Raw genomic sequence first — 25,673 nt, 5'->3', positions numbered from 1 at the left:
AACCATTTCAAACGGACATCACATCATTATAAATGTTGCCTAGACCCGATCTTTGTACAGGTTGATCAATCAAGTAGAATAGCATCAAAGTATCTATCGTTTATTTGTTTCATATGTCCAATCGCTTTCGATTATAAATACGCGTTGCATTCATGACCCGAGGGGGCATATTAGTTTCAACAATATTTTAAACGAACCAATACATGAGATAAAGAGCTACTGCATTTGAGAAAATTATGTTTCTAAGTAATTTATATATTAAGTACTTTTTGCATTTTAATTTCCTCTGCTTTATTCGAACTATGATTAAATGATTCTCAATCTGCTCTTTCGTAACCTGGTAACAATAAACTCATTACGAAATTATGTTATGTTAAAAAAAAGCTTTTTTTTTGGAACTGTATTTGTCTTTCTTAAGCACTTAGTGAGCCTAGAAACTGTATATTTTTGTCTGTGTGTTACACATGTGACAACCTTTCCGTATGCAGACACCTTATTAGTTTATTAAACCCGAATAAGTAAAGAATACTTATCTTGTATCTGTTAAGCGTATGTATTACGTTTATTTGCTTCTCTAGTGGATCTCGTGTTCCGACAACCTATTTAACGCTTCTTCTTAAAGCATTACTGAATATTGTAAAGTTGTTTGTACCTTAAATTTTAAGTTTTCAGCCTAGAAGTCGTTGCCCTTAACACTGTTTAAATCATAACAAAATTACAGGGATTATGCGTTGAGATTGATATATGGTAAACAATGATTAACAATGTTTAATATATATGAGAGGCAAAGGCTGACCTTAGACATTAAATGATAACTGACTTTATTTTACAGAACCTACATCACGAACATCAACGATGATGTCTGGCACTTTGCTGATGTAATCCTAAACAGAAAAAGCGAAAAACAAAACAAAAAACGTACTGTGCAATATTTTATCGTCATCGTTAGTAAGTTTCATCCCTTTTAAGAATTTAGGCTCCATTTAGTCTTTATATAATGTAAAATGTTAAAACAGTATATAAATGTATTCTTCTTTTAACATTTGTAGGACAATGTATCAACGCTTGAAACATGATAGACTCTGCTTCTAGACACCAGAGTATAAACGATTCCTATATCACAATAACTATGATTCTGATTCAAAAGTTGCCCTCAGTATTTACTGTTAAAACACACGGACTTCAAAAGCATACTATATATACAAACCGAGCATTCGTTATAGAATGCTTGATACATCAACCTAAGTGTACTTATTGCATCAGTCACCATTGTATTACGCAGTTGCACTTGGGATTGTGTATTGATTCTAGATAGATAGTTTACACACTTATAACAGACGCTGTATTTTAAAATTTATAATAACAATTACGTTTTTGTTTTTAAGACAACTGATTATATTGATCTTAATTTGAGAACGTAAATGGAGTATGTGTCAAAGAGACAACAACCCGACCATAGAACATACAACAGCAGAAGGTCACCAATAGGTCTTCAATGCAGCAAGAAATTCCCGCACCAAGAGGCGTCCTTAAGCTGGCCCCTAAACACATATATATAATAGTTCAGTGATAATGGACGTCATACTAAACTCCAAATTATACATAAGACATTAAAATTAAAATCAATACAAGACTTCCAAAGGCAAGAGGCTCCTGACTTTGGACAGGCGCAAAAATAAATATATTACGAAAATCCCAGTATGAGAATAGCATAATTTGCAAGAAAAGAGGGACTAAAGATACCAAAGGGACAGTCAAACTCATAAATCTAAAACAAACTGACAACGCCATGGCTAAAAATGAAAAAGAAAAACAGAAAAACAATAGTAAACATGACACAACATAGAAAACTAAAGAATAAACAAGAAGAACTTATTTTGCTAATTGACATATAAACAGGCTCAGCATCGATGCTTAAATTGTCTAGTAACTTATCTATCAAGTACTGAAGAGGTAGAAATCACGCTTTTAATAATTTAAAAACTATACGAATATATCATCTATTTTTCGTCGGATTTTTATTGTCTCCTTAGGCACCGATTTCATTTCTAATGCTCGTTGTAAATCTTTCTTTTGTAGCTTTTCGGTGTTTCTATTATACAAAATTAAAAAACTAAACTATTCTCGTCCGTCTTTGGATATCAAAATCGACCTCTGCTTGTTTTCTCTTCCTTACATATTTTGTTTCGCTGAATTTAATATACAAAAGAACATAGACAGATGTTGCAATGGATCAAATAAGTATTAGATGCATGATTTTTTTATTAGTTGTTAGTGACTTTGAACTTGCTGTCAGTTAACTGCGAGTACTCTTATATCTGCTCCTAGTGTTTTTTTTATTGTGATGTACAAGTACCGGGCCTAGTTCACCTCTATTTTTGTTCACCTGATGAATTTAGTCCTTTTTTAACTGACTAGTATAGTTCGTTCTTATGTTGACCTGTTATACCACTCTCTCAGGTTAGGGGGAGTGTTGGGATCCCGCTAACATGTTTAACTCCGCCACATTATATATGTATGTGTCTGTCCCAAATTAGGAGCCTGTAATTCAGTGGTTGTTGTTTGTTTATGTGGTACATAATTGTTTTTCTTTCATTTTTTCTAATATAATAAGGTCGTCAGTTTTCTCGTTTGAATTGTTTTACATTTTCATTTCGAGGCCTTTCAAAACTTACTATGCGAATGGGATTTGATCATTGTTGGAAGCCGTACAGTTACCTATAATTGTTAATTTCTTTGTCACTGTGGTCTCTTGTCATAAGCAATCATACCTATCTTCTTTTTATAATTAGTAAATTAATTGTATGAGTATAATCAAGAAAAATCAAACATGTCAAGTTAGTTATTTTTAGTGTCGATGTACAAACCAGATAATGGTCATTGGACAAAACAGGTTGTCAAAAAAATCAAATAAAAAAAAATCAACAAACTGTATACAAAGTGGAAATCGTGAGAATAAAGCTGTTTTCACTTAACACTTACAAAGCTGAGACACGTAAAGAACTATAGTACTTTGCAAATATTAATGTATATGTGCAAATTCAAATATGGTACACAATCTCTGACTAAAAAAGTATGCTGTTATTTTTCAACAACCAATAAAAAGATAAGATATACATGACAAAAACAAACTAAATTGATGTATTTTACAGAACGTGTCAGTGGAAGTTAACCATGGTGCACATGCAGTTTGAAATGTGTACCGAACAAATAAAAATCAACAAGTAACTTGGCACCTCTCCTTCCTGGTGGTTTGAATACTTGCTGTTCCTTATTGCCATGGTGGGTAACCAACAAAAATTACGATGTCTTACTTGGAGGAGAAGGTATTATTGGTGCTGGAGGTATAATTGGTGGTGTTAGTGGTATTATTGCTGGCTCATCTTCATGTTTTACTAAATAATTGTCCATTAGATTGATTGACTAAACTTATGTTTGCAGTGAAAGAGGGTCTTCAGAAATACTGTGAAACTGATTACTCACGTAGTGATATTAATCATATGTTGATTCTTAAAAATTCTAATTCCCGTGCTTTTCCTATAATGATTTTCTTGCTCACAAGGAAGCTATTAAATCAAGAGTTCCAATTGGTGAAGTTGAAATCAGCCCTTCGTTAATTTACGGACGCCATCGCGAGTTGGTTGACCGTTATGGAATAACCATGTTACATATGATATCGGATGTGTTCCTCATGTTGTACCTACATTCCCCTTCCCTATCATGATTGTCACATACCGAATTAGACATATTAACCGGAGTTGTTATAACATAAGCAATACGATAGGTGTCACATATGGAACAGGATCTGCTTACCTTTCAGGAGCACCTGAGATCACCCCTAGTTTTTTTATGGGGTTCGTGTTGCTTATTCTTTAGTTTTCTATGTTATGTGTGCTATTGTTGCCTGTTTGTCTTTTTTTATTTTTGACCATGGCATTGTCAGTTTATTTTCGATTTATGAGTTTGATTGTCATGACTGTCCCTTTGGTATCTTAAATCCCTTTTCTAGATAATTTTAAATATTGGTCTTTTTATGAAATTAGTTCTAACAAAACTTTTGATTTTTCAATCCTGTATACATATATCACCATTCCCGATGTGAAATTGAAAAATCGCCATCAAGAAATAATTTACAATCAAATCCTGTCAACATAAAAATGGTAGAATATGCTATGAATTTATTACTTTGTGTTATCATAAGGCATATGATAGTGAAAAACAAAAAAGGTAAAACATGCTACACAGAACAACAAGTGATCAGTATGCTGGAGTTTCTTATCGACAACATATTTGTTGAGTTTGGAGGTAGACTTTTTCAAAACAATTTCGGCATTCCTATGGGAACACACAGTGAGCCTCTCCTTGCCGACCTCTTCTTATTTTCAGAATCTTCAAAATCAAGAGAATCAAAGAAAAAAGATTATTTAATTTCACTTTCAGATATATTGATGATGTTCTTTTCATAAACAATCCAAACGTTTCTGATTGGGTTCCATTAACATATACGCCAGAGCTAGAAACAACAGACAAGCCTTCCTCCGCCTCATGTTTAGACTTATTTCCTGAATTTGACTTCACAGTAATCTCAATAACAGAATATATGACAAACGAGTCAATTTCAATTTGGAAATTATAAATCCCCCACCCACTTTAATAGCACTATACCAACTTCACCTGGATATGGGATATACATTTCTCAAAGAGGGGGACTAAAGATACCAAAGGGACAGTCCAACTCATCAATCAAAAATAAAATGACAACGTCATGGCCTTACTTATTCGATAGTCAGGAGCTTACAGCTCCTACTCAGACTTTGTAAAACGTCATCAGTGTCTGAGCAGAAAGTTGATGAACCAGGGGTAAGTCAAAGAACCTCTCATCCTTTTAAAAAATAGTTCATCTGAAGGTGCCAATACCTTGTTGTTAAATATATCGTATCAACTTCACAAATAATACACGACGGTCTTGTATAGATTCTGCGTACTGACGTTGATTATCATCTTAAAAATGTGTTATAATAGTTGTTCATTTGTCATGTTTGTCTTTGATCTATTATTAATATTACTTTTACTGCTGAATTGTTTTTTTTTGTGATATCCATTTAACGTTGCTCGGTTTTTATACATCCCGTCAATGTGTTTGTATTATCTTTCATTTTTTGGTGGTGTATTGTATATGCTACTTTTTGTGTTTCTTTGGTTTTTTATAACGTGACTCTCTACTTAAACAGATCATGTCAGTATGTAATGTTCTACAATATGTCTTTAGGTTATATTTATTTTATAAATTAGAAAATACGTTGAACCACAAACGTAAATATTATTTAATCGCGTAGTGTTATTAACTATGTGTGGATTCTTATAAATTCTATATAACTTTTGGACTTTTTGGTCTATTTTCTAAAATTAATTCGTATATACTTTTGATGTAGGCTGACATTGCCCATGTGAAATTTTAAAATTGTTGGTATAAACATTGAACGACAAAAATATTTGACGTATAAAATTTCTGACGTCAGACACACGAAGCAATGAATGTGTTTTTAATTTGATTTGCTTTTGTGTTCTGTTAAACTGTTTCTTTTAAAATTGAAACACGAGGATGACTGCTGTACTCATATTTTGACTATTATATTTATTAAGTCTGTTTAGTTCATGCATCATTGTACATACAACGGAATTTGAGGAGATTGTTGTACAAAGTGAGAGTGTGAGCGCTATAAAACCAGGATTAATCCAACATTTTCTACATTTGAAAATGCATGTACCAAATCAGGATTATGACAGTTCTTCCCCATTCGTTTTTTATGTGTTTTGTCTTTTGAGTCTGCCATGTGATTAGGGACTTTCCGATTTAATTTTCCTCTGAGTTCAGTATTTTTGTGATTTTATTTGGTTATTGAAAAAAGTATAATACATAGCATGCAACTATCACAAATTGATTCACAAAATGACCTTATCCGATGAAAAAAAAACATAGTTCGCTAAAGTTTATTTTATACATGCACTCAAAAAATAAACGGGCATTCACTTTTCACGTTAACTGATTGTGCGAATTATACAATAAACGCCGTGTACATATGTACATTCGAAATATTACCTTGTATCAGTTGCAAATTAATAGACGTGCTAGAAGTCGATACTACTGCTGGCGCTCGTGTTAGGAAAGTCTATACTACTAGAGACACCGTGTAATTTATAAATAAAAAGTATTGGAAAATACCCTCAACAGATAGTCGTATGTAATAAGCAAAATAGTTATCAAAGGTACCAGGATTATAAAAGGGAAACACACGCAATTATCAGTGATATGGGATTGGTTATCTGTAATATTCTGGAATTTTAAATGATTGATTGATTATATGATTGTTGGTTGCTGAACGTCCAATGTCAAATATTTCATGCATGCTCATGACCTTGTATCAAATTGATTATACTATGCATTATTGCATATAGAAGAGTGCCGTTATTATGGCTCATCAACCTCAATCGTAACTCTGTATGATCACAGTAAATGTGTGTGTACAAGTATTATTCGTAGAACGTTAGGGCACAATAGCAGCAACTACTCCACTTTCTATATGAAGATTAATGAAGAGGCTCGGTTTCTTCCTTGGGATCTTGAATACTGACTTTTTATCAATGCCAACAAAAAAACTTTAAGTGGAATCACACCCACTCAAAGCACTCAAAGTATTATGTATTAAGGTATGTCTGTTATCCATCAAGCTGCCAATTATTATTCTGCATTGACGTTAGTTTCAGCCTTAACAACGTCTTCAATAGAAAAATCGCTAGCAAATACAATGCTAGATTAACATTGCCCGTTGTTGAACAGAGAACACTATGACAGTGCTACTCAAACTTAGCCTTGAGGTTATAGAATTTACTCATTTTGTCTGGTAAAATAGACTGGTACATTTACAAAATTAGTGACATTATAAAAAAAAAGTAATGCGTATATGGCAATCTTATGTATGGAAGTACATAGCTTTTGTGTTAAAGTAATGCATTAAATTGCAATGTAATGCAAAAAATACTGCATTACATACTACATGCAATTACTTTGAAACATGTAATTCATCACCATGCATTACAATTGATCATTTGCATCACCCCATGCCTGATTACTTCAATCAATGTTCGTGATGTGTTAAATATAAGAACAATATCTAGCCCAATATTTGAAAAATGAGGTTTTTGTTAAATTATATAAAAACAATAATAAATTATGGCACAGGCAATCAAATATATTACAATCAAGAGATTCTTTGAGACAAGAGATCATAGTTATTAAAAATCCAAAGATCGTTTAGTGTACATACAATTTCAAACTGTTTCGTCTTGCAATAGTAATAAACCATTTCATTTGTCTACGCCTAACACAAGTATTATCCATTTCAAACTATAAAAAAAATTGGAATAATTAGTCCTGTTTTGTTGGCCAACGTAGATGCATGTATCTTATTTTAAGGAGGGATCAATCGTACGTTGTAAACAAAACATCACTCTGATTGAAACAACAAATGCTATACAACTAACTTTATCACGATGCATAATGTCATGATTGTCAACATAAGTCATTGAACAAACATTTGTGGTCTTCCAATCGCCGACATATTAGACTGATTTCATACAGGAACATTTTAAGGATGAAAGAACAGATGTTAGAAGTATCTTGAACCTTCACTTTCCGCTATAAAGAAGATGTTCTATCACTTAATAATTCAAAAGTTGGTTACTATTTTGAACACAACGATTCCCTCAAACTTGAAATAAAGGATACAGGAGATACAGTTAAGTCTGTCTCATATCTTGACGAATTAAAAATTAGCTTTGACGGCTAATTTCAAATAGACCTTCACGACAAAAAAGATGAAGTCGTCTTCGAAATTGTGATCTTTCCTTTTTTATGTAGCAACATTTTAACAGCGCCTGAAATTAATACGATATTAAGGGTTTGCTTGTTATACCACGATTTCCTTTATAAGGGTTTGCTGCTCACAAGGAAGTTATCAAGCGAAGCGATACAGTTTGGATTCTTTGAATGATTTGGACTAAATATAGAGTATTCATTCCACAGTCGGTATGAAAGTCAATGTCATAAAAAAAGAATTAAAAACAGATTTGATATTACTTTTATCTAGATAATACATGTTAGTATAGTATAGGCATAATTCAAAGACTGTCAAGTGTACATATAACTCAAGTAGAATAATAATTAGAACTCCACATATAGTGAAGATAGATATCAGTATTATGTTTTAGTTTACTGAAAAAATTCTTGCGATTCGCATTAAAGCTAAATCAAACGACTAACGAACTTTTTCAAAGTAATATTTATCCTTTACATGTTTTAACGAAGTTATGAAACAACCAATTATAATGTTATTACGTTAAAAAATGTATATTCCACTCCGAAAAATATGAAGAATTTTGTATTTAAAACACTGGTATCCATTTGTCAAATACACTTTACAAACCACTTATATAGGTATAATTTTATGGAATATAACAAAACTGAATGCATTAGCTATTAAAAGTTATACGAATATTGTTTTTGCTTGCGTTCTATATTAGAGATATAGATCTACATTAATCAATCGAAAAAATAAGTTTAACAAGGAATTGCCTGATATTGTAAATGGATTTTTAAGGTGTCATAATATTTTTCTTCGGCAAGATGCACAATATGTATGGCAATATTGCTTAAATATTTGCTGGTATGAAGTATTGGTGTACTTAACAGTACGATTCTGATAATAATTATTTATATGTAGATGGTCAGAGACAATCTTATGTAAAAATATAATGCATTGATAAAAAATATTCTATAATAAATACAAAAAATAATTTTTAACAAATATAATAAAAAGAAAAAATCCAACACTCTGCAGTTCAATTACATAATCACAATGCGGTGCTTGTATTGTTCATATCAAATAAAAAGTTTGCGTAAATAACCCACTCCTCCTCCATCCACGCGTGTAAGTGCCATCATTAAGCTATGGTATGTTGGAACTTTTGATTCTGTCTTCCATATTTTCAATATGTCTTCTAATAAACCGGGTAAATCTTTTGGAAACTTGATAAAACTGCTCTGAAGCTTATGGAAGCTGACTCCAAGTTCTATTCCTAACTGCAGTGCACAATTTCCAATCTGTTTTGATAATTCTTCCAAAACATCGTCTCCCGGGGTTTCCAGGAGTTTGAAGTCTGCGATATCTGACAGAAAAATGTGTATTTTCATAAACTTAGTATTCATGTATCATATATTTTCCTGTTTTGTATATTTATAGAAGGCATAATATGAGTATTTCAAGACAATGGTGGCAATAAAATAATATGTGTCTTAATTAAGCACGAAGTATCAAACCATAAAACAGAATATGTCAACTGGTGAGAAAATAACTGACCAGTGACATGATAACCTCTTAACAAAACAATCAGAAAAAGGAAATAGTAAATATACAACAGGCTGTAAAAAAATGAGTTTGTTTGCTCTAAATTTTCAATTTGATATCTGTGTTATCTCTACCAAACATGACAACTAAAACATGATAACATGATGTGAGGATAAGTAAATCGTCTCACATGTTCGAATGTGTGTAATTGAATGCTTCAAGCATCAAAGCATCAAAACAATGTATATATGTATCAATATACAAATTTATGTTCAATGTTTTCTCGAATTTAGAACCGTAAAATATGAAACACAGTCATGAAACATGCACTGATTGCCAAGAGTTTTATTAGTTAAGAAAATAAAGTGTTTTTCATATTAGCATGTATAACGTTTAGTGACATGTTATGAACAAATACAGAGTTGTGTGATGATAGCCAACGAGGAAACAACGTATATCCACTTTAGTTTATATGAGGTGGATGTTGTTTTTGCTAAAATCCATTTTCTATACAATAAAAGTATTATTTAAGACAAACCACAATCGTATTAACAAACATACAAATAAATCAGATGAACATTCAACTAACCAACACGTGACTACTATTGTAAATCAGTTGAACATTCAACTAACCAACACGTGACTACTATTGTAAATCAGATGAACATTCAACTAACCAACACGTGACTACGATTGTAAATCAGTTGAACATCCAACAAACCAACACGTGACTACTATCGTAAATCAGTTGAACATTCAACTGACCAATACTTGACTACTATTGTAAATCAGTTGAACATTTAACTAACCAACACTTGACTACTATTGTAAATCAGTTGAACATATAACTAACCAACACTTGACTACTATTGTAAATCAGTTGAACATTCAACTAACCAACACGTGACTACTATTGTAAATCAGTTGAACATTCAACTAACCAACACGTGACTACTATTGCAAATAAGTTGAACATTCAACTAACCAACACTTGACTACTATTGTAAATCAGTTGAACATTTAACTAACCAACACGTGACTACTATTGTAAATCAGTTGAGCATTCAACTAACCAACACGTGACTACTATTGTAAATCAGTTGAACATTAAACTAACTAACACTAGACTACTATTGTAAATCAGTTGAACATTCAACTAACCAACACTTGACTAATTTTGTAAATCAGTTGAACATTCAACTAACCAACACTTGACTACTATTGTAAATCAGTTGAGTATTTAACTTACCAACACGTGACTACTATTGTAAATCAGTTGAACATTCAACTAACCAACACGAGACTAATATTGTAATTCATTTGAACATTCAACTAACCAACACGTGACTACTATTATAAATCAGTTGTAAAATAAATACTTCGGAATCCAAAGTATATTACATCATTTTTAAATATATAATGTGGTTTTGCTAGTTTTCAATACAATGGATTTTCTAAACACATTCTATTGATTTTTGTTCATAAAAATATATACTTGCATATTATATAACATGTGAAAAGAATGTTTAACAACTATTATGACTGATTTAAATTGTAATATGAATAACTGAAAATAAGCAATGGCACATTAATTCACCATTTTTCTTTAACTGTTCAATTTGTTTTATTTACCTTGTAATTTCGTGTTTTCCCTGAATACCTGGGAAAATACAAAAAAAATACTACTACAACTTACAATCAAATGATAAATAAATACTTTAAAACAGTGTGCGAAAGGGGAGAAATGTATGAATTTGAGTCATAAGCCGAAGAAAACTTACGTCATGTATGACCAATAAAAAAAAGACAAAAAGACAAACAACTACTAAAAATACTACATGGAAAACTATATAGTGTGCAAACGAAAAAAAAAAGGAAAGGTAAAGTCATGCGCTGTGGATGGGTAACATTATATTTTTCTTGTGTGTAAACCCGTGTTGTTCCCTAGCTGTACGTACGTTTTATGACTATAAAATCGATACGAATAGTGTATTTGGTACAACTATAACTGATTATCGTCAATATTATTTTGTAATTCCTGCTGAACTGTTCTATCGGTATATTGGAAATGAAATATCTTTTACACCGGAATGCTACTTTATATCTATGTGCATTGCGTTGTTATGGAAACCTTAAGTTTGCAAATACTGTGTAAACACGGAAACCAGTTATCCTGAATCACCTGATGGACGTGTATCATTTGATTTGGACAGTGTACTTCATATTTAACAGTGCATGTGTCCAGATTGCAAATACATTTTCTGTAAATCATTACAATGCCTTTATTGTCAATCAGTATAATTGCAAGTCTTTGTTGTATTTAATTACATACTAGGTAAGATCGGGAGTTGCAAATATCGCCTAATAATTAATTTGTAAATATCTTCGTTCAAAATCAGAAGACTTGGCAACTTCTTATTGAGTGAATTACATACAGATACGAAAAATAACTTCATGATTAATGCAGCTACGAAAAACTATTCAATTATACTCTAACATGTTATAGTCATAATGCATGGCTATTGTTTTGTGTTTAAAATGTTTTGCAATTAACAATGATGGTATTGATTGTGAATGCATGTGTACCTAGTATATCAGGAATTATGTTCCAGTAGTGATATAAGTTATGACGACATAGTCATCTTATGATTTAGAATACGGGTAAACAGCTAAACAGAAAAGTTCATTGACACAGCTACTCCCTCGTGATTTTCATGACTTGTGAACTTACTAAAGCAATAACATGTATTTCTATGTAATAATACATCACCATTACAAAAGTCCAGTGTTTTGTCGATATGATGGGTATACTTAATATATGTTGTGTACCTGACAAATAGCATGCGTATCCAAATTAACTGCCGCCAATGCTTCTGAAAGATCGTTCAAAGTAGGATCATCCATGTTTTCTAACTTACACTCCTTCCATTTGACCAGTGCCATCGACATGATTCCTTCGGGGCTGTGACCAGCATATGTATATTCAATACTCTCCCATTTTTTCCTATCCATTTTTAAGTTGATAAAGAACTCGTCAAATAGCTTGATTCCAATCTGATTTCCTAATCGAACGAGATGCTTATCACTCGGTTCTGTTCTGATTTCGTTGTTGTTGAGACCTTACAATAGTATGTGATTGACATTATTTTAGTGAAATCAAAAAACTTACTCCCCAAAATATAGTTACGATGAAGAAAAACATGGTATGTTTAATATGTCACGCAAAATAAAACCTTCATATTTTGTTATGAGAAAATGAAAAATAAGATTGACTTAATCACGAAATGTGCAAAAATATTTTTTTATTACAACTAAGAAACACAGATCGCAAGCAATGTTCGGTATTGATATTCCGAGCCCAATTTCTAACTATGTTATATTAAGTTTAAAACATGACAAAGCTGACTATGCGGTATGGGCTTTGCTCATTGTTGAAGGCCGTATGGTGACATATAGTTGTTAATGTCTGTGTCATTTTGTTTTTTTGTTGATAGTTGTCTCATTGGCAATCATACCACATCTTCTTTTTTATATATTCAAACTATTTTGATTCTAATTAGGAGTTATTGTATTTCGATGCTGCAATACAGACATATGTTGATGTTATGGTTTCGAAATTCTTTAAAAAACAATTCGATAAACAAAGGCAACAGTAGCCTACCGCTGTTCGAAATTCATAAATCGATAGAGAAAAAAAATCCGGGTTACCAACTAAAACTGATGGAAACGTATTAAACATAAGAAAAATACGACACAACAAAAACACAACACCAAAATGTAACACACACAGAAACGAACTATAATATTACAATGACCATTTTCCTGACTTGGTACAGGGCATTTTATGAAAAAAAGTGTGTTGAACCTGGTTTTGTGGCATGTTTTAACGACAATGCTATTTATAAATTAATTAATGTCGATAATCCATAAAAATGAAACATAAATAAACTAAATTGCAACCTGATTGTATGTAATATCATAGCGCGCAACACTTATGTTCATTTTGGTCATCGGCTATGTTCAGAATACCACCGAAGTTACAACTATGACGTTCATTGCGTGTAGACCATGTTGTTTTTGGAATATGAATATAACTCAATTTAAAAAAAAAAACCCAGAAAAACAAAGGCATATGAATATATGTTAATGCAATATTTATAAATAAGGATAAGTTGAATATTATGTGTTGTTCTGATCTACTAATGACCGCCTGATTGCTTGAATCCGTATTTTCATAGTTTCGTAGTTTATAATTTCATAATTTATAAAAGAAAACTCAGGCGCAGAAGACTGCGTTACAGTAGCAAAGTATACACAATATGTATTACATAGTCCATGATACTAATAGTATACATGGCTGAATTATATGTGAACGTGGAAAAAAATCTATAAACGTGGAAAAAATCGCACTAATTTATGTATTTCTTATTTCGGACATTTGGACTTGTTTCTTATATTATTTATAGTTTCTGTTTAATCTTTCGGACAATTTCATTCTAATTCAACAGACAATGTACTTTGATTTGCATTCTTAAAGATCTTTCATGCGTGTCACTTTTTAATCTAAAACTGTGAGAAAAACTATGCAAGGGATTGTGTTAATTTATGTTTCACAACTATTTCTTTTCATAATTATTTTAATCCGTTAATGTCGTACATTGATAATTCTTTTCAATATCTGTTTTATCAGTTCTTGTCCAGGAAATGTATGATAACAATGACATTAATCCGTTTTTCAATTACGGTCCATTGTTACTTTAAAGTGTTAATCTTATGTTTGTAAAATTTTTCAACTTTATTATTATGTAATCTTAATTTTTTGGCAACCTGTAAACATTGTCTATATTTATAATGTTTCGACTGAAGTTAATGCCTTTTGAACTGACATCATCCGTTCATTAAAGTGAAAATAAAAATCCATCCTGAAAGTCTTAGTTTGTATTCGCTCTACCAGTCTGTGAGTTAGTTCCGCCAGTGGATTTATGTTTAATAGACAGGGGACCAGTCTTCGGTCACTGTCATTCGTTTCGGTATCTTCGCCAGTTTCAGCAACAGAACCTGTTGCACGGTATCAAACATTCCAGTAACAACAACGTTGTCACATATACATCTTCAAAATCAAGTCTTTGTTTATTACATTTTCATATATAGTGGTATACATCCCAAAGACCAGCTTTCCAAAGTGGACAAATTTTCTCATTTCGTGGTACATTTCTTCATTTTCTTGTTTCGATGGGTATTGCATACACTTAATTTACGTATATTTACTCTGTGAACCCGCCTTAATTTTAACAGATAAGGTTTTTAGCAAAACTCTTCTTTAAAGTTTAAATACCCCCCTCTCCCCCACCGCGATGAGTTGTTTATATCAGAAAATCACTTTTGAATAAACTTGTCCTGGAGACGCTGTCTTACAATGATTTTAATATAATTACCTTTACACTCAGGTCCACAAGTCGTTTGACTCTGTAATTGAAAAGAATGTATAATACAAAATTAGGGGAAACATTTTTCATGTTCATATACGTTGGTATTTTTCATGAAAAATATTATAATGTACTGTGTATTCGTGTGCAGTGATTTAAATGCACAGATGAAAACGTATCAAATACCAAAGTTAGTAACGACTTTTGTTTCAGAAATAAATCATACTATAAAACAATTTTAAATTTTCTTCTCTAATGCTGATGCTATTGGCAAATATTTCAAATAAAAGTATATTTTAGATGATACACTGGAATCTTCTTCAAAACTCAATTTGAACATGACAGGAACAATGACACAAATCATGTATTTAAATTTATAGTATCCATTCATTAAGTACTGTATAACCATTTCCTACCCAAATTTTCCATTTCGTACCATGAATTTTCAATTTCGTTCCATGAACATTAACCATGTTGTACCATGAGAAACAATTTGGTACCATATGGAAAAAATGTTGTATCATTTCGTTCCACATGAAAATTGAACTTTACCATATCATATATGACACTTGAAAATATTCAGTTTCAAATGAAATATTATAATGGAATCTATTACAAGTATTTTTCAGAATTACGTCTTAATGTTCTCTAACATCAGGTCCAAAACACGATGATCTAAACGTAATTGAACGTGCTTGTTCACAAGGAAACAGTGCGAAGGAAGATATGACAACTTAGTGTTATTTGTTCTGTCTAACGATATATCATCATCAATACCATTTGGTTAACTTTTTTCGATTAATTGAAAAAATATTATTAGACAGACGCATGCGTAAACATAATAGTTGCCTTTGACCAATTATATTTTGAAATTCATTTTAGAAATAAGCTTACAAGTAAGTGGTGTGTCATTTTTACAATGCAGCGTTTTGTGAACTTCGTCTAGCTAGTAAACCAAAGATTGGAGTAATTTCTCGCTTCATATTTTATTGTCTATATTTTTCGAACTTAATTTCGAGTAAGGTGATACAATACATCAACCTTTGAAAACTAATTATATGGACCAGTCATTGATCGGTGCATTAAATTATCACTATCTGACTTAAATGTACCATGTAGTACTATCGCCACTAACACAAATCCCTGTCTGGTTTGTATTCTAAATTATGCAACTTCAAGCATATATAAGGTATGTTGTCTTGAGTTCAAATAAGTGGGCAGTCATTTTATGTAAAACACTACACCTTATTCTGTCTTGTGCTAAACAAATCAACAACCGTTTAGTTGTTATATTAGAGCGCACTGGTTTCCGAAATTTTGCAGTAAACAACAAATATTTTTTAATTTGAATATGGTGATGAGTTCCTCTTCTTTCAATGTCATTTTTTAAATGATCCATTTTCGAAAAATAAAGCTTTTCTTATCATGCTTATCCCATGAATAGATTACAGTAGCCATATTTGACACAACTTTTTGGAATTTTGGGTCCTCAATGCTCATCAACTTTGTACTTGTTTGGCTTTATTCTTATTTTGATCTGAGCGTCACTGATGAGTCTTATTTAGACGAAACGCGCGTCGGAGTGTAAATTATAATCCTGGTACATTTGATAACTATTTACACCACTAGGTCGATGTCACTGCTGGTGGACGTTTCGCCCACGAGGGTATAACCAGCCCAGTAGTCAGCACTTCGGTGTTGACATGAATATTATTTATATGGTCATTTTAATAAATTTCCTGTTGGCAAAACTTTATTTTTTTCAAAAACTAAGGATTGTTTTGTATCCTTGGAATAGATTACCTTAGCCATATTTGTCATAACTTTTTGGAATTTTGGGTCCTCAATGCTCTTCAAATTTCAACTTGTTTGGCTTAATCACTATTTTTATCTGAGCGTTACTGATTAGTCTTTTGTAGACTAAACGCGCGTTGGGGTATTAAATTATAATTCGCGTACATTTGATAACTATTTACTAGGATTTTCAAGTGATCCAAAGTCCTTAAACTGTCATTTTAAAAGAAGTTACTCTTCATACCTATTATATTATACTAAAACTAAAAAAAAAGAAAAAATTCTTGCAGTAATTCCGAAGTTACAAACATTTTCCAAAACATGAATAAAGAATGATTACTGCAATATCCTCAACGATTATAAAATATATCGATTGCTGTTCATCTAATCAACTTTAGTATTCATTTCAATCGTAAAAGGTCAACTAACATTTGGAAAATATGTATGATTGCCGTTGGGACAACAATCTACCAAAGACCTAATATAAACAATGCTATTAGACATTATCATCTGCAAATAACATGAATAAGCATTGTCAACTAAATGTATGGTAACGACTATTGTTCTTCTACCTCTACATTGCACTTAATGAGGCTGTTCTATATATTTGGTATCAGTTGTATCGATGGATATAATCAAATCCTAGGGCTTACTAAGTTATTTTTTTATATTTGATGTGAAGTTATTAAATCAAATGTGACAAAACAAAATGTTGAAACCAATCATAATTGATTTTATTCATTTGATAAAAGTATATGCCGATATAAGCATGATAAACTTGTCACAATTGCTGATAGGACTCTTCTAGCGTCGGTACGACGTAATAAACATGTCGAAATTACCTTTAATATCACTTTATATTTGTGTTGCAAAGTTTTAACGTATGTAACTAATTGAAGCGATACAATGTTAAAAGATAAAACAAGTCAATGACTTATGATGTTCAAAATAGTTTAAAATTTTGGTCACCGAAAGAAATAAATTAAATTACCTTATTAAATGTCCAATAGCGTAAATATCTTGTGTCATGATTCTTTTCCTTTTCACATATCCATTTGTCTTGCATAATTACGTCTTGTAGAGATGTGTAACACACGTCTTGTCCGCATGGAATACCTACTTCCATTGTGTATAGTTCTGATGCTTTGGTCGGTTTCATTTGCTTCCCAAAGCTGTTATAATGAAACAGAAGGGACGACTCAAGATTCTTCGTTAGACATTCTTGAACACTTGCTGCTACATCTGGCGAAATATGTATTAATGCTAGCTCGTTTGTCATTACAACCATAACATGATTGTCTTCAATCCATATTCGCAGTTCAATATCCTGACTTACATTCACCAATGCAGCCTTGTGGTAAAGACAGGGTTTGTTATCTTCATATTTCAATGGCCAGGCGCAAATTGATGCTCCAATTATTTTGTAGGCCAATGAAGTTGGAATAGAATGTCGCGCTATTGTATACCTCAAGCATATCGTCTTTCCTTCTTGATTTTCAGTCGAATTGAAATGAGATGGTCTTGTTGACTTGATCATGCATGGTACCAGGTAAACATTGGTTTGTTTTGACGCCTTTGGTATTACCAGAATATCCAAATGCATGAGAAGCTGTACAACAAATTCTTTAATGGATTCATCTTGCATGTATTGGTGAAATTGGTGCTGTTCCCAAAGCTTTAAAAGTTCTGTTTTGGATATTTTCCCTGTCGTTGTCATTTTTAGCAAAATTGTCTTAAGATTTGGTTCATCTGGAAAGAACTTCTCATCTGTCACGAATGACCTCAATATGTTAACCAATGCAGGTGGATGAATGATGATGAAGTTGTCTAACCCAGGCAAATTGTAAAACATCAGCTTACCAAGGGAGTGCTGGACTAACAAGAAGTCGTTCAACTGACGTCCTTCTAGTGCAAGGTCGTTATTAAGCTGATTGACATTGAGTAGGTCTGCCTTTGTTATGATGTTTATATTCTTCATTCTCATATTGGAGATTTGTAGCTCTAATGGAACCCATTGCATAGGTCGCCGCTGTCCCCATGATGTTTGTTCCACTGCAAACTGGACCACTTGATCCGTCATTCTTTGTATTTCTGCGTCGTGTTTATCTATTCCGTTTATGAAATATACCGTTTCAAGATGTAGATGTTCTTTGTTGTCATAGTTGGAGAACATAGATTTGATATCCTTAATGAAACAATTTCTCATCTTATCAGTATCTTCCTAATAATGAAAAGAATGCTCAGATAACAAAAAAAATGTAATATGCTGCAAGTTACTAACAGCTATGTTGCGATGGGAAAGATAAATTAATTGCTATACATTTCGAATATACAGATCCATCTATACTACGTCTTGCATGTTTGTGTCGAGTTTTTAAAGGTTACATTTAATTGTTTATAGTTTTTACAATCACATTATTAGTTTCTATGATTTTGACATATCTATGAAGCCGACAGACAATATATGTATTCTGAAAATGTTTTAAGTTTTATTATAAAACAAAACTATACGCATTTAAAACAAAATATCACGGGTAAACCCTCATTGATTTCAAATTAAAGAAGACAATGTCTACATTCCTGTATAAACTAATGACATTATAACACCTTCTTTATTGTACTTATATGGATTTAGTCAACTTAAATCTATGGATTGCTTGGTGGCAGCAGGAATTTTGAAAGTCCGTAAACAAGTAAATATGATTTAAAGGGCAGGGCAACATATTTTAGAGATTGAATAAAATAAACTCATCATAGATACCAGGATTGACGTTTTGAGTTTGCGTCCGACGCGCGTTTCATCTACAAAAAAAACCTCACCAGTAACGCTCGAACCAAAAACAGTTAAAAAAAAAAAATACAGTACGATGTTGAAGAGTATTGAGAACCAAAAGTTCTTTAATGTTATGCTAAATACAGCTTAGATAATATATTTCTCAGGTAGAATAGCCTTAGTGATTCAAAAATATAAAGTTTGGTTAACAGCTAATGAATAGTTATGACCATATCAATGAAAACTCATGTCAACACAAAATTGTTAACTACTATACTTGTGATACCCCCGAGAAATGAAAAATTCACCAGCAGTGTCATAGACCCAGTTGTTGTTGATTATAGAAACAAATGAACCTAGAAATTACACAGAAACAATTATTTAACTTAAGCATGTGCCGTCAATGTTTTCAGTCCAAAAAAAAATAACAACTATATTGTCATGACTAATTTGAAAGGCATTATCTTGGCCCATATATCTTATTATTTTAGTATAGTGATATTTGTAAATGTAATAAGATCACTTTGAAGCATCGATGTAAAAAAAAAGATAATGTATTAACTATAAATGGTTTACTTATACCAGTTTTCATGACAAAAAGGCAACTCAAACACGTCTGAACTTACAAATGTGTACTCAAATTATTCTTTTCGGTGAGTTACTCTCCATTTCAGGATTCTCGAGAAAAAAATGCCGGTTGAATGAGAGTTGCAAATTTATGCTTAAAACAGTTAAGATATATGGCATTGTTACCGGCGGAATTTTCAACAAAATCAATAAGATCCACATGTATATACTTTCTTAAGTTTTACGGACGCCATCACGAGTCGGTTGACTGTTATGGAATATTAGTTACTTATATGAAAGTCAATGTGTGCCTATTGTCGTAAATAACTCACGTCCCCTTTTCAAAATACGACCTACCGAATAATTACCGGGTTGTCACCTGTGGAGCAAAATTTGCTTACTATTTCGGAGAACCTGATATCACCTTCATTTTTTAACGGGATTCGTTTGACCAGTCCTTAGTTTTCCATAATGCGTTTTGTGTACTATTAGTTTTGCGTTTTTTTTTTCTTTTTTTACCATGGCCGTGTCAGTATATTTTCGACTTATTAGTTTGACTGTCATTCTAGTATTATTTGTCTCTTTTTGACCTCTAACAAAATCTAACACGTGTTTTTAATTTAAAAATTATCAATTATCACGAAGCTCCATGCTATAAGTTGTTTATAAAATATCTATAAAAAACATACTTTCATTTTACTGAAATATTAAAGCATATAAACACGGGATTAAACTATTTATATAGAATAAACTGGCTTGTTTAACCTTCTCTAACGCCAGTTAACCATTTTCAATAGAAAACAGTCATTTTGAAATTAACATCATCTGATAAATCTGAACAATGAAGTATTCAGTCATAGTAAATATTTCAGTATTTTGTTCTGACATGTCGTTCACAGTTCTCTCAGTACTGTTTTTATGCGTATAGGTGCATAACAACCACTGAACAAGCTAAACAATGATCTGATCTTATTGAATGTGAGCGTATAGTATACGCAGTACTGATTGGTACCAGTTGAAGCAGGATGTTTTAACGTTTTATTCAAAATATAATATGTAAAGAATATAAGCCGATAATAGTTTATAACAGTTGAATGGACTAAAAGAGGCTTACGTCTTACTTTAAACATTGTTTAACACACGAATGTTTATCAAAACCTATTTTCATCAAACGTGTAAACTGTTTTGTGAATAAACTTTTTTAAAATTATCCTGTATATTGGTCCCTTTAAACTGTTTCTAAATTTAAACAATAATGAAAAAAGGAAGATGTGGTATGATTGTCAATAACAAATTTCCACAAGAGACCAAAATGACACAGAAATCAACAACTATAGGTCACCGTACGGCCTTCAACAAGGGGCAAAGCCCATACTAAAGAGTCAGTTATAAAAGGCCCCGAAAAAACAATGTAAAACAATTAAAATGAGAAAACTAACGGCCTAATGTATGTACAAAAAATGAACGAAATACAAATATGTAACACATAAACAAATGACAATCACTAAATAACAGGCTCTTGACTTTGGACAGGCACCTACATGTAGGATGTTGCGGGTTTACACATGTTAGCGGGCCCCAACCCTCCTCTAACCTGGGACAGTATTTTAACAGTACAACATAAAATCGATTGCAACTAAAAGACACCTTAAACATATCTATTGTTCAGGATGGAGGATCTTCGACAACTACACCTGTCGAGTTGCTTATGTATGTTAATTATTGCAAAGTTACCTTGCACTGGTCCCTGTGTGTTGCAGCAAACATAATCATTGGCATAATATCTTCAGTATCTTCAATGTAGGTCAAAACTGAGTCAATCCAATGTTTAATTATATCTGAAAATATTTTGTTATTCATTACAAGCATGTTACAATGTATATTGCTCATGAAGGAGGAAGCCACGCTATAATACTGCTGATTTGATATTTCAGTCTTCAATAGACGTTAAGTTGTACGTACAACCTTATATTGTGACATATTGAAACACAAATAATCACATATGTGCAGCCTTATTGAGTATTGCAGAAAAATCTTTCATTTCGAACTATGTCATTCACAGGTAATATTTGTCCACTTATGATAATGATGAAATCTTCGAAAAAGACACAGTAGTTCAAGGTAAACTTTAAAATAAAATAGCGTGAACTCTTTGCTAAAAGATTGACTTTTGTGCCCCCCTTCTTGCCGACTTGTTTCTTTATTATTATGTAATCTTGATCAATCTTCGTTGACGTTTACGTGAAGAGTGCTTTTTCACGTCCGCACTTCTGTCGTGTACGGCATGCCAAATAAACACTTATTAAGGATCAATAACATTCATTATGTATTCAGACGACATAAGAAGACACCATGTGACAATTGTAAGTCAATTATTTATTAAAGTGAAACAGAGCTACCAACAAACAAACAAAAACACGTAAAAAACCGAATGTTCTCAGTTTTTGGAGAACAAATATAATTTGTTTTTGACACTGAGAAAAAAAAATGTTTGTTTCACCCTAAGCTGCCACTATATATAATGCTAAAAGTTTGTACGGAAAAAAATCCCGAAACATCAAATGGTTGCTGCCTTATATCAATTTGAAAGACAGTAAATAACTTTAATCCGTTTTCAATATTGAAGATATGATACTTTTTAAAAATATTAATATAAATTTGATACAGAATTTAATACCATTTAACAATTATGCAAGTAGTAAAACTGCTTTGAGTTAAATATCATATTGCACCGTCAGGAAGAGAAAATATAAGTACAATGTACGCCTTTTGAGAAGGCATGGCATATTATATTGTCCATTTCATTTATTAACAACACCTTGTAAAATATTCTTTTTGAAAATAAAAAATGTATAATAGAACAAACAAAACTATCAGTCACAATGATATATGAGGGTCTTGATAAGGGGAAAAGGGTAGTGGGGAGGGTGTTTTATTTTGCCGTATTCTGTAGTTCCGTAATCTGTAATTCTATCGGCCATTTTTCTCTATTCCGTAAGAATGTTTTCGTGTGTTCTGATCGTGCATATTGAAATTTCCTTCTGTATCATGATTTTGACATGATAGATGTTTTGTCTGTATCAACGACAAATATATGACGACACTACTCAGTTATCCTCTTCCCTTTTTACCCCCTCCCCCGAATCTGTCACTTAGTCTATTCTGCACAAATGATATATTAATCAATTTTGACTACTATCTGTTTAAAACCAATCAGGGGGGAAATTATCTAACTTTCTTCGTAATGTGTATCAATATCAAATTCCAAAAAGGCATCCCTAATAACCTGACAACAGTATCGTAACTTTATCACTTCTGATAAAGTATGTTTAAACATGTTAAAAGTTTGGTTACTTTTTTGTGCATTGTATACGATATTATTTTAAAAGATGGGATTTCAAATACCTGAACGTATAACATATATATGCACGCTGATTTAATATTTACAAATGATGTTCTTGTACTGCAAATATTAGTTTTATTTTTGTTCAGTAATACAGAGGTTTCTTTCGTTAATATAAGATATATTGTAACAAACACGAGCGAATATAGAACAAAACGAGATGTATGAGCACCATAAGATTATGTAAAAGGAGTAGGTTCAGTAAGACCCCTTTTTGACCCCATAATATAGCAGTTTTACAAAATTGTGAAAATGTTATCTTTTAGCTGTTTATTGGTAAGAAGAATGCTTCTGCTACACAAATATGGGCTGGGTTTTTTTATAATACAATGCACATATATCGGGTACTAACATCATGAAGTCATGCATATTACAGAAATCTTCACAATTTTAGCATTTTAGTTAAATTTTTTACGGTTTCCGTCTTAAATAAAAGTGGGCGCATTCGTGTTCATTCATAATATTGAAATATAAGTTGTATCTAATGATAATACATAACATAAAAAAAAGTTGAGGATGAACACGGATGCGGCCACTTTCATTTTTGACAAAAACCATCTGAAAAGTGACGTTTTTTTTGCATATTTGATAGATTTTTCTTTTTTAAGCTTGAATCGGGGCGTTTATTATGAATAGATCAGTTGAAATCTTTCACATACATTAATTGAATCAATTAAAATAGACACATAAGTGTTTAAAAAGTGTCCAAAATCTTTTGTTAGATGATCCTGAAATTTGAGGCCAGAATCGGCCCTTACCGGACCTACGCCTTTGTCATTATCTAAAATGGATAATTAGAATTATGAGATCAAATAATATATATATTTTATGAAGCCCAGGTGGTAGAAATGGTCTAGCATTTCTGTTACAGTGCAGACGATTTGGTGTCACGATATCTCAGTAGCATGGGTTCGAATCCCGGCGAGGTAAGATCAAACTCATCTATATATAAAATTCGTCTAAACATCAATCCAACAATGTTAGATCTGTAGAAGGTAATTTTTGTTGTTCTTCCCTCGCCGGGATTCGAACTCATGCTACTAAGATATCGTGACACCGAAACGCCTGCACTGTATCCGGTGCCACGAACACCTTGGCTTAAAAAGAAAGAAAGCTTTCGGTGGCCGGGTGTTACCTTTCCTCGTCAATTCTAATATAGTGTCGTTATACAGTACATGATATATAAGGCATGGAGATTGTTATTGTTACAGATCAGCTCAATTATCTATAGTAAAGGATCCTACGAATTAATGATATTGATAAGTACGTCTGAGTCTGAATGACAACTCTACAACAGATTTATCCATCGGATTACCAGCAATGATGGTGATACATGGCTGTGTACATTATGTATATACAACTCGTCTAAACATCAACCCAACAATGTAAGATCTGTAAATTTTCCTTCGCAAATGTGTTTGGTTCTTCCCTCGCCGGCATTCGAACCCATGCTACTGAGATATCGTGACACCAAATCGCTTTCACTGTATCCGGTGCGCTAGACCGCACGACCACCTTGGCCTCAATATATATATATAGTAGTGTATAATATCAAGCTTCCCGTTAAACTACAGAGATCAAGATCCAGGTAAGAGCAGTGGTTGTTGTTAGTATTAGCTTTATGTAAAGTCAACTCAGTCAGCTTCGTGGTTTGTTCTAAAAATGTATTTAAGTGTTTGTACCAGATGTTGTTTCTATATGCCTTTGCTGCTTTAAGGTATACATTTTAACTCGTAACAAAACACAAACAGGTAAAAAAAAACGGATGCACACTCAGTCCATATTTGAACTCTTAAAAAACTTGTCAAATACGAATTCGCCATAACGAATAAAAACAATATCAAGTGAAATGTAAGTGTAGTTACCGTATCAGCAGGTCAATTGACATAGTTCATTTATATTTGTTACTAACAAATGACACGAAATACTTTAAACATATACATTTGCACTCTGACATGTCCGATTAAACAGCTTCGTGGTTTGTTCTTAATTGTATATTCATGATTATGAGACACACTATCGCATATTAGGTAGAACAATTAAACTTCCAACAGACTAGCAATCACCATTATTAGCATGCAATTCATCAACAACTTCTATCATGACACTTCACAAGAAATTGATTTCAATATGTTCAAGGGACTTTTATAAGTGTTTTAGGGGTTTCATTGTATCCAGTATATGTAGTGTACACATGAATGGCCAAAAAGACAAAATAAAGATATGTGTGCCAGGTGTGCTGTGTAGATTTGGAAGCCATTTCATAGTTAGAACGTTCATGATATTTTTTTGTAACATGTGTTATG

At 32.2% G+C, this 25,673-nt stretch overlaps 1 protein-coding gene across 1 annotated transcript in view; it reads right to left on the bottom strand.

Moving 5' to 3' along the window:
* Positions 1 to 8,126: 8,126 nt before the first annotated feature.
* LOC139494639 (uncharacterized) overlaps positions 8,127 to 25,673 on the bottom strand; it is a 43,274-nt gene continuing 25,727 nt past the window's right edge. The window contains exons 12-17 of the mRNA XM_071282799.1: positions 21,699 to 21,802; positions 17,616 to 18,845; positions 14,840 to 14,870; positions 12,234 to 12,523; positions 11,037 to 11,064; positions 8,127 to 9,225 (exon numbers count right to left, since the gene is read on the bottom strand). Of these exons, the coding sequence (XP_071138900.1) occupies positions 8,939 to 9,225; positions 11,037 to 11,064; positions 12,234 to 12,523; positions 14,840 to 14,870; positions 17,616 to 18,845; positions 21,699 to 21,802 (1,970 nt within the window). The 3' untranslated portion in view covers positions 8,127 to 8,938. The remainder of the gene's footprint in view (positions 9,226 to 11,036; positions 11,065 to 12,233; positions 12,524 to 14,839; positions 14,871 to 17,615; positions 18,846 to 21,698; positions 21,803 to 25,673) is intronic.

This window comes from Mytilus edulis, chromosome 11 (genome assembly GCF_963676685.1).
Source record: "Mytilus edulis chromosome 11, xbMytEdul2.2, whole genome shotgun sequence".
Lineage (NCBI taxonomy): Eukaryota > Metazoa > Mollusca > Bivalvia > Mytilida > Mytilidae > Mytilus > Mytilus edulis.
This window is presented reverse-complemented; position numbering and strand designations above follow the sequence as displayed.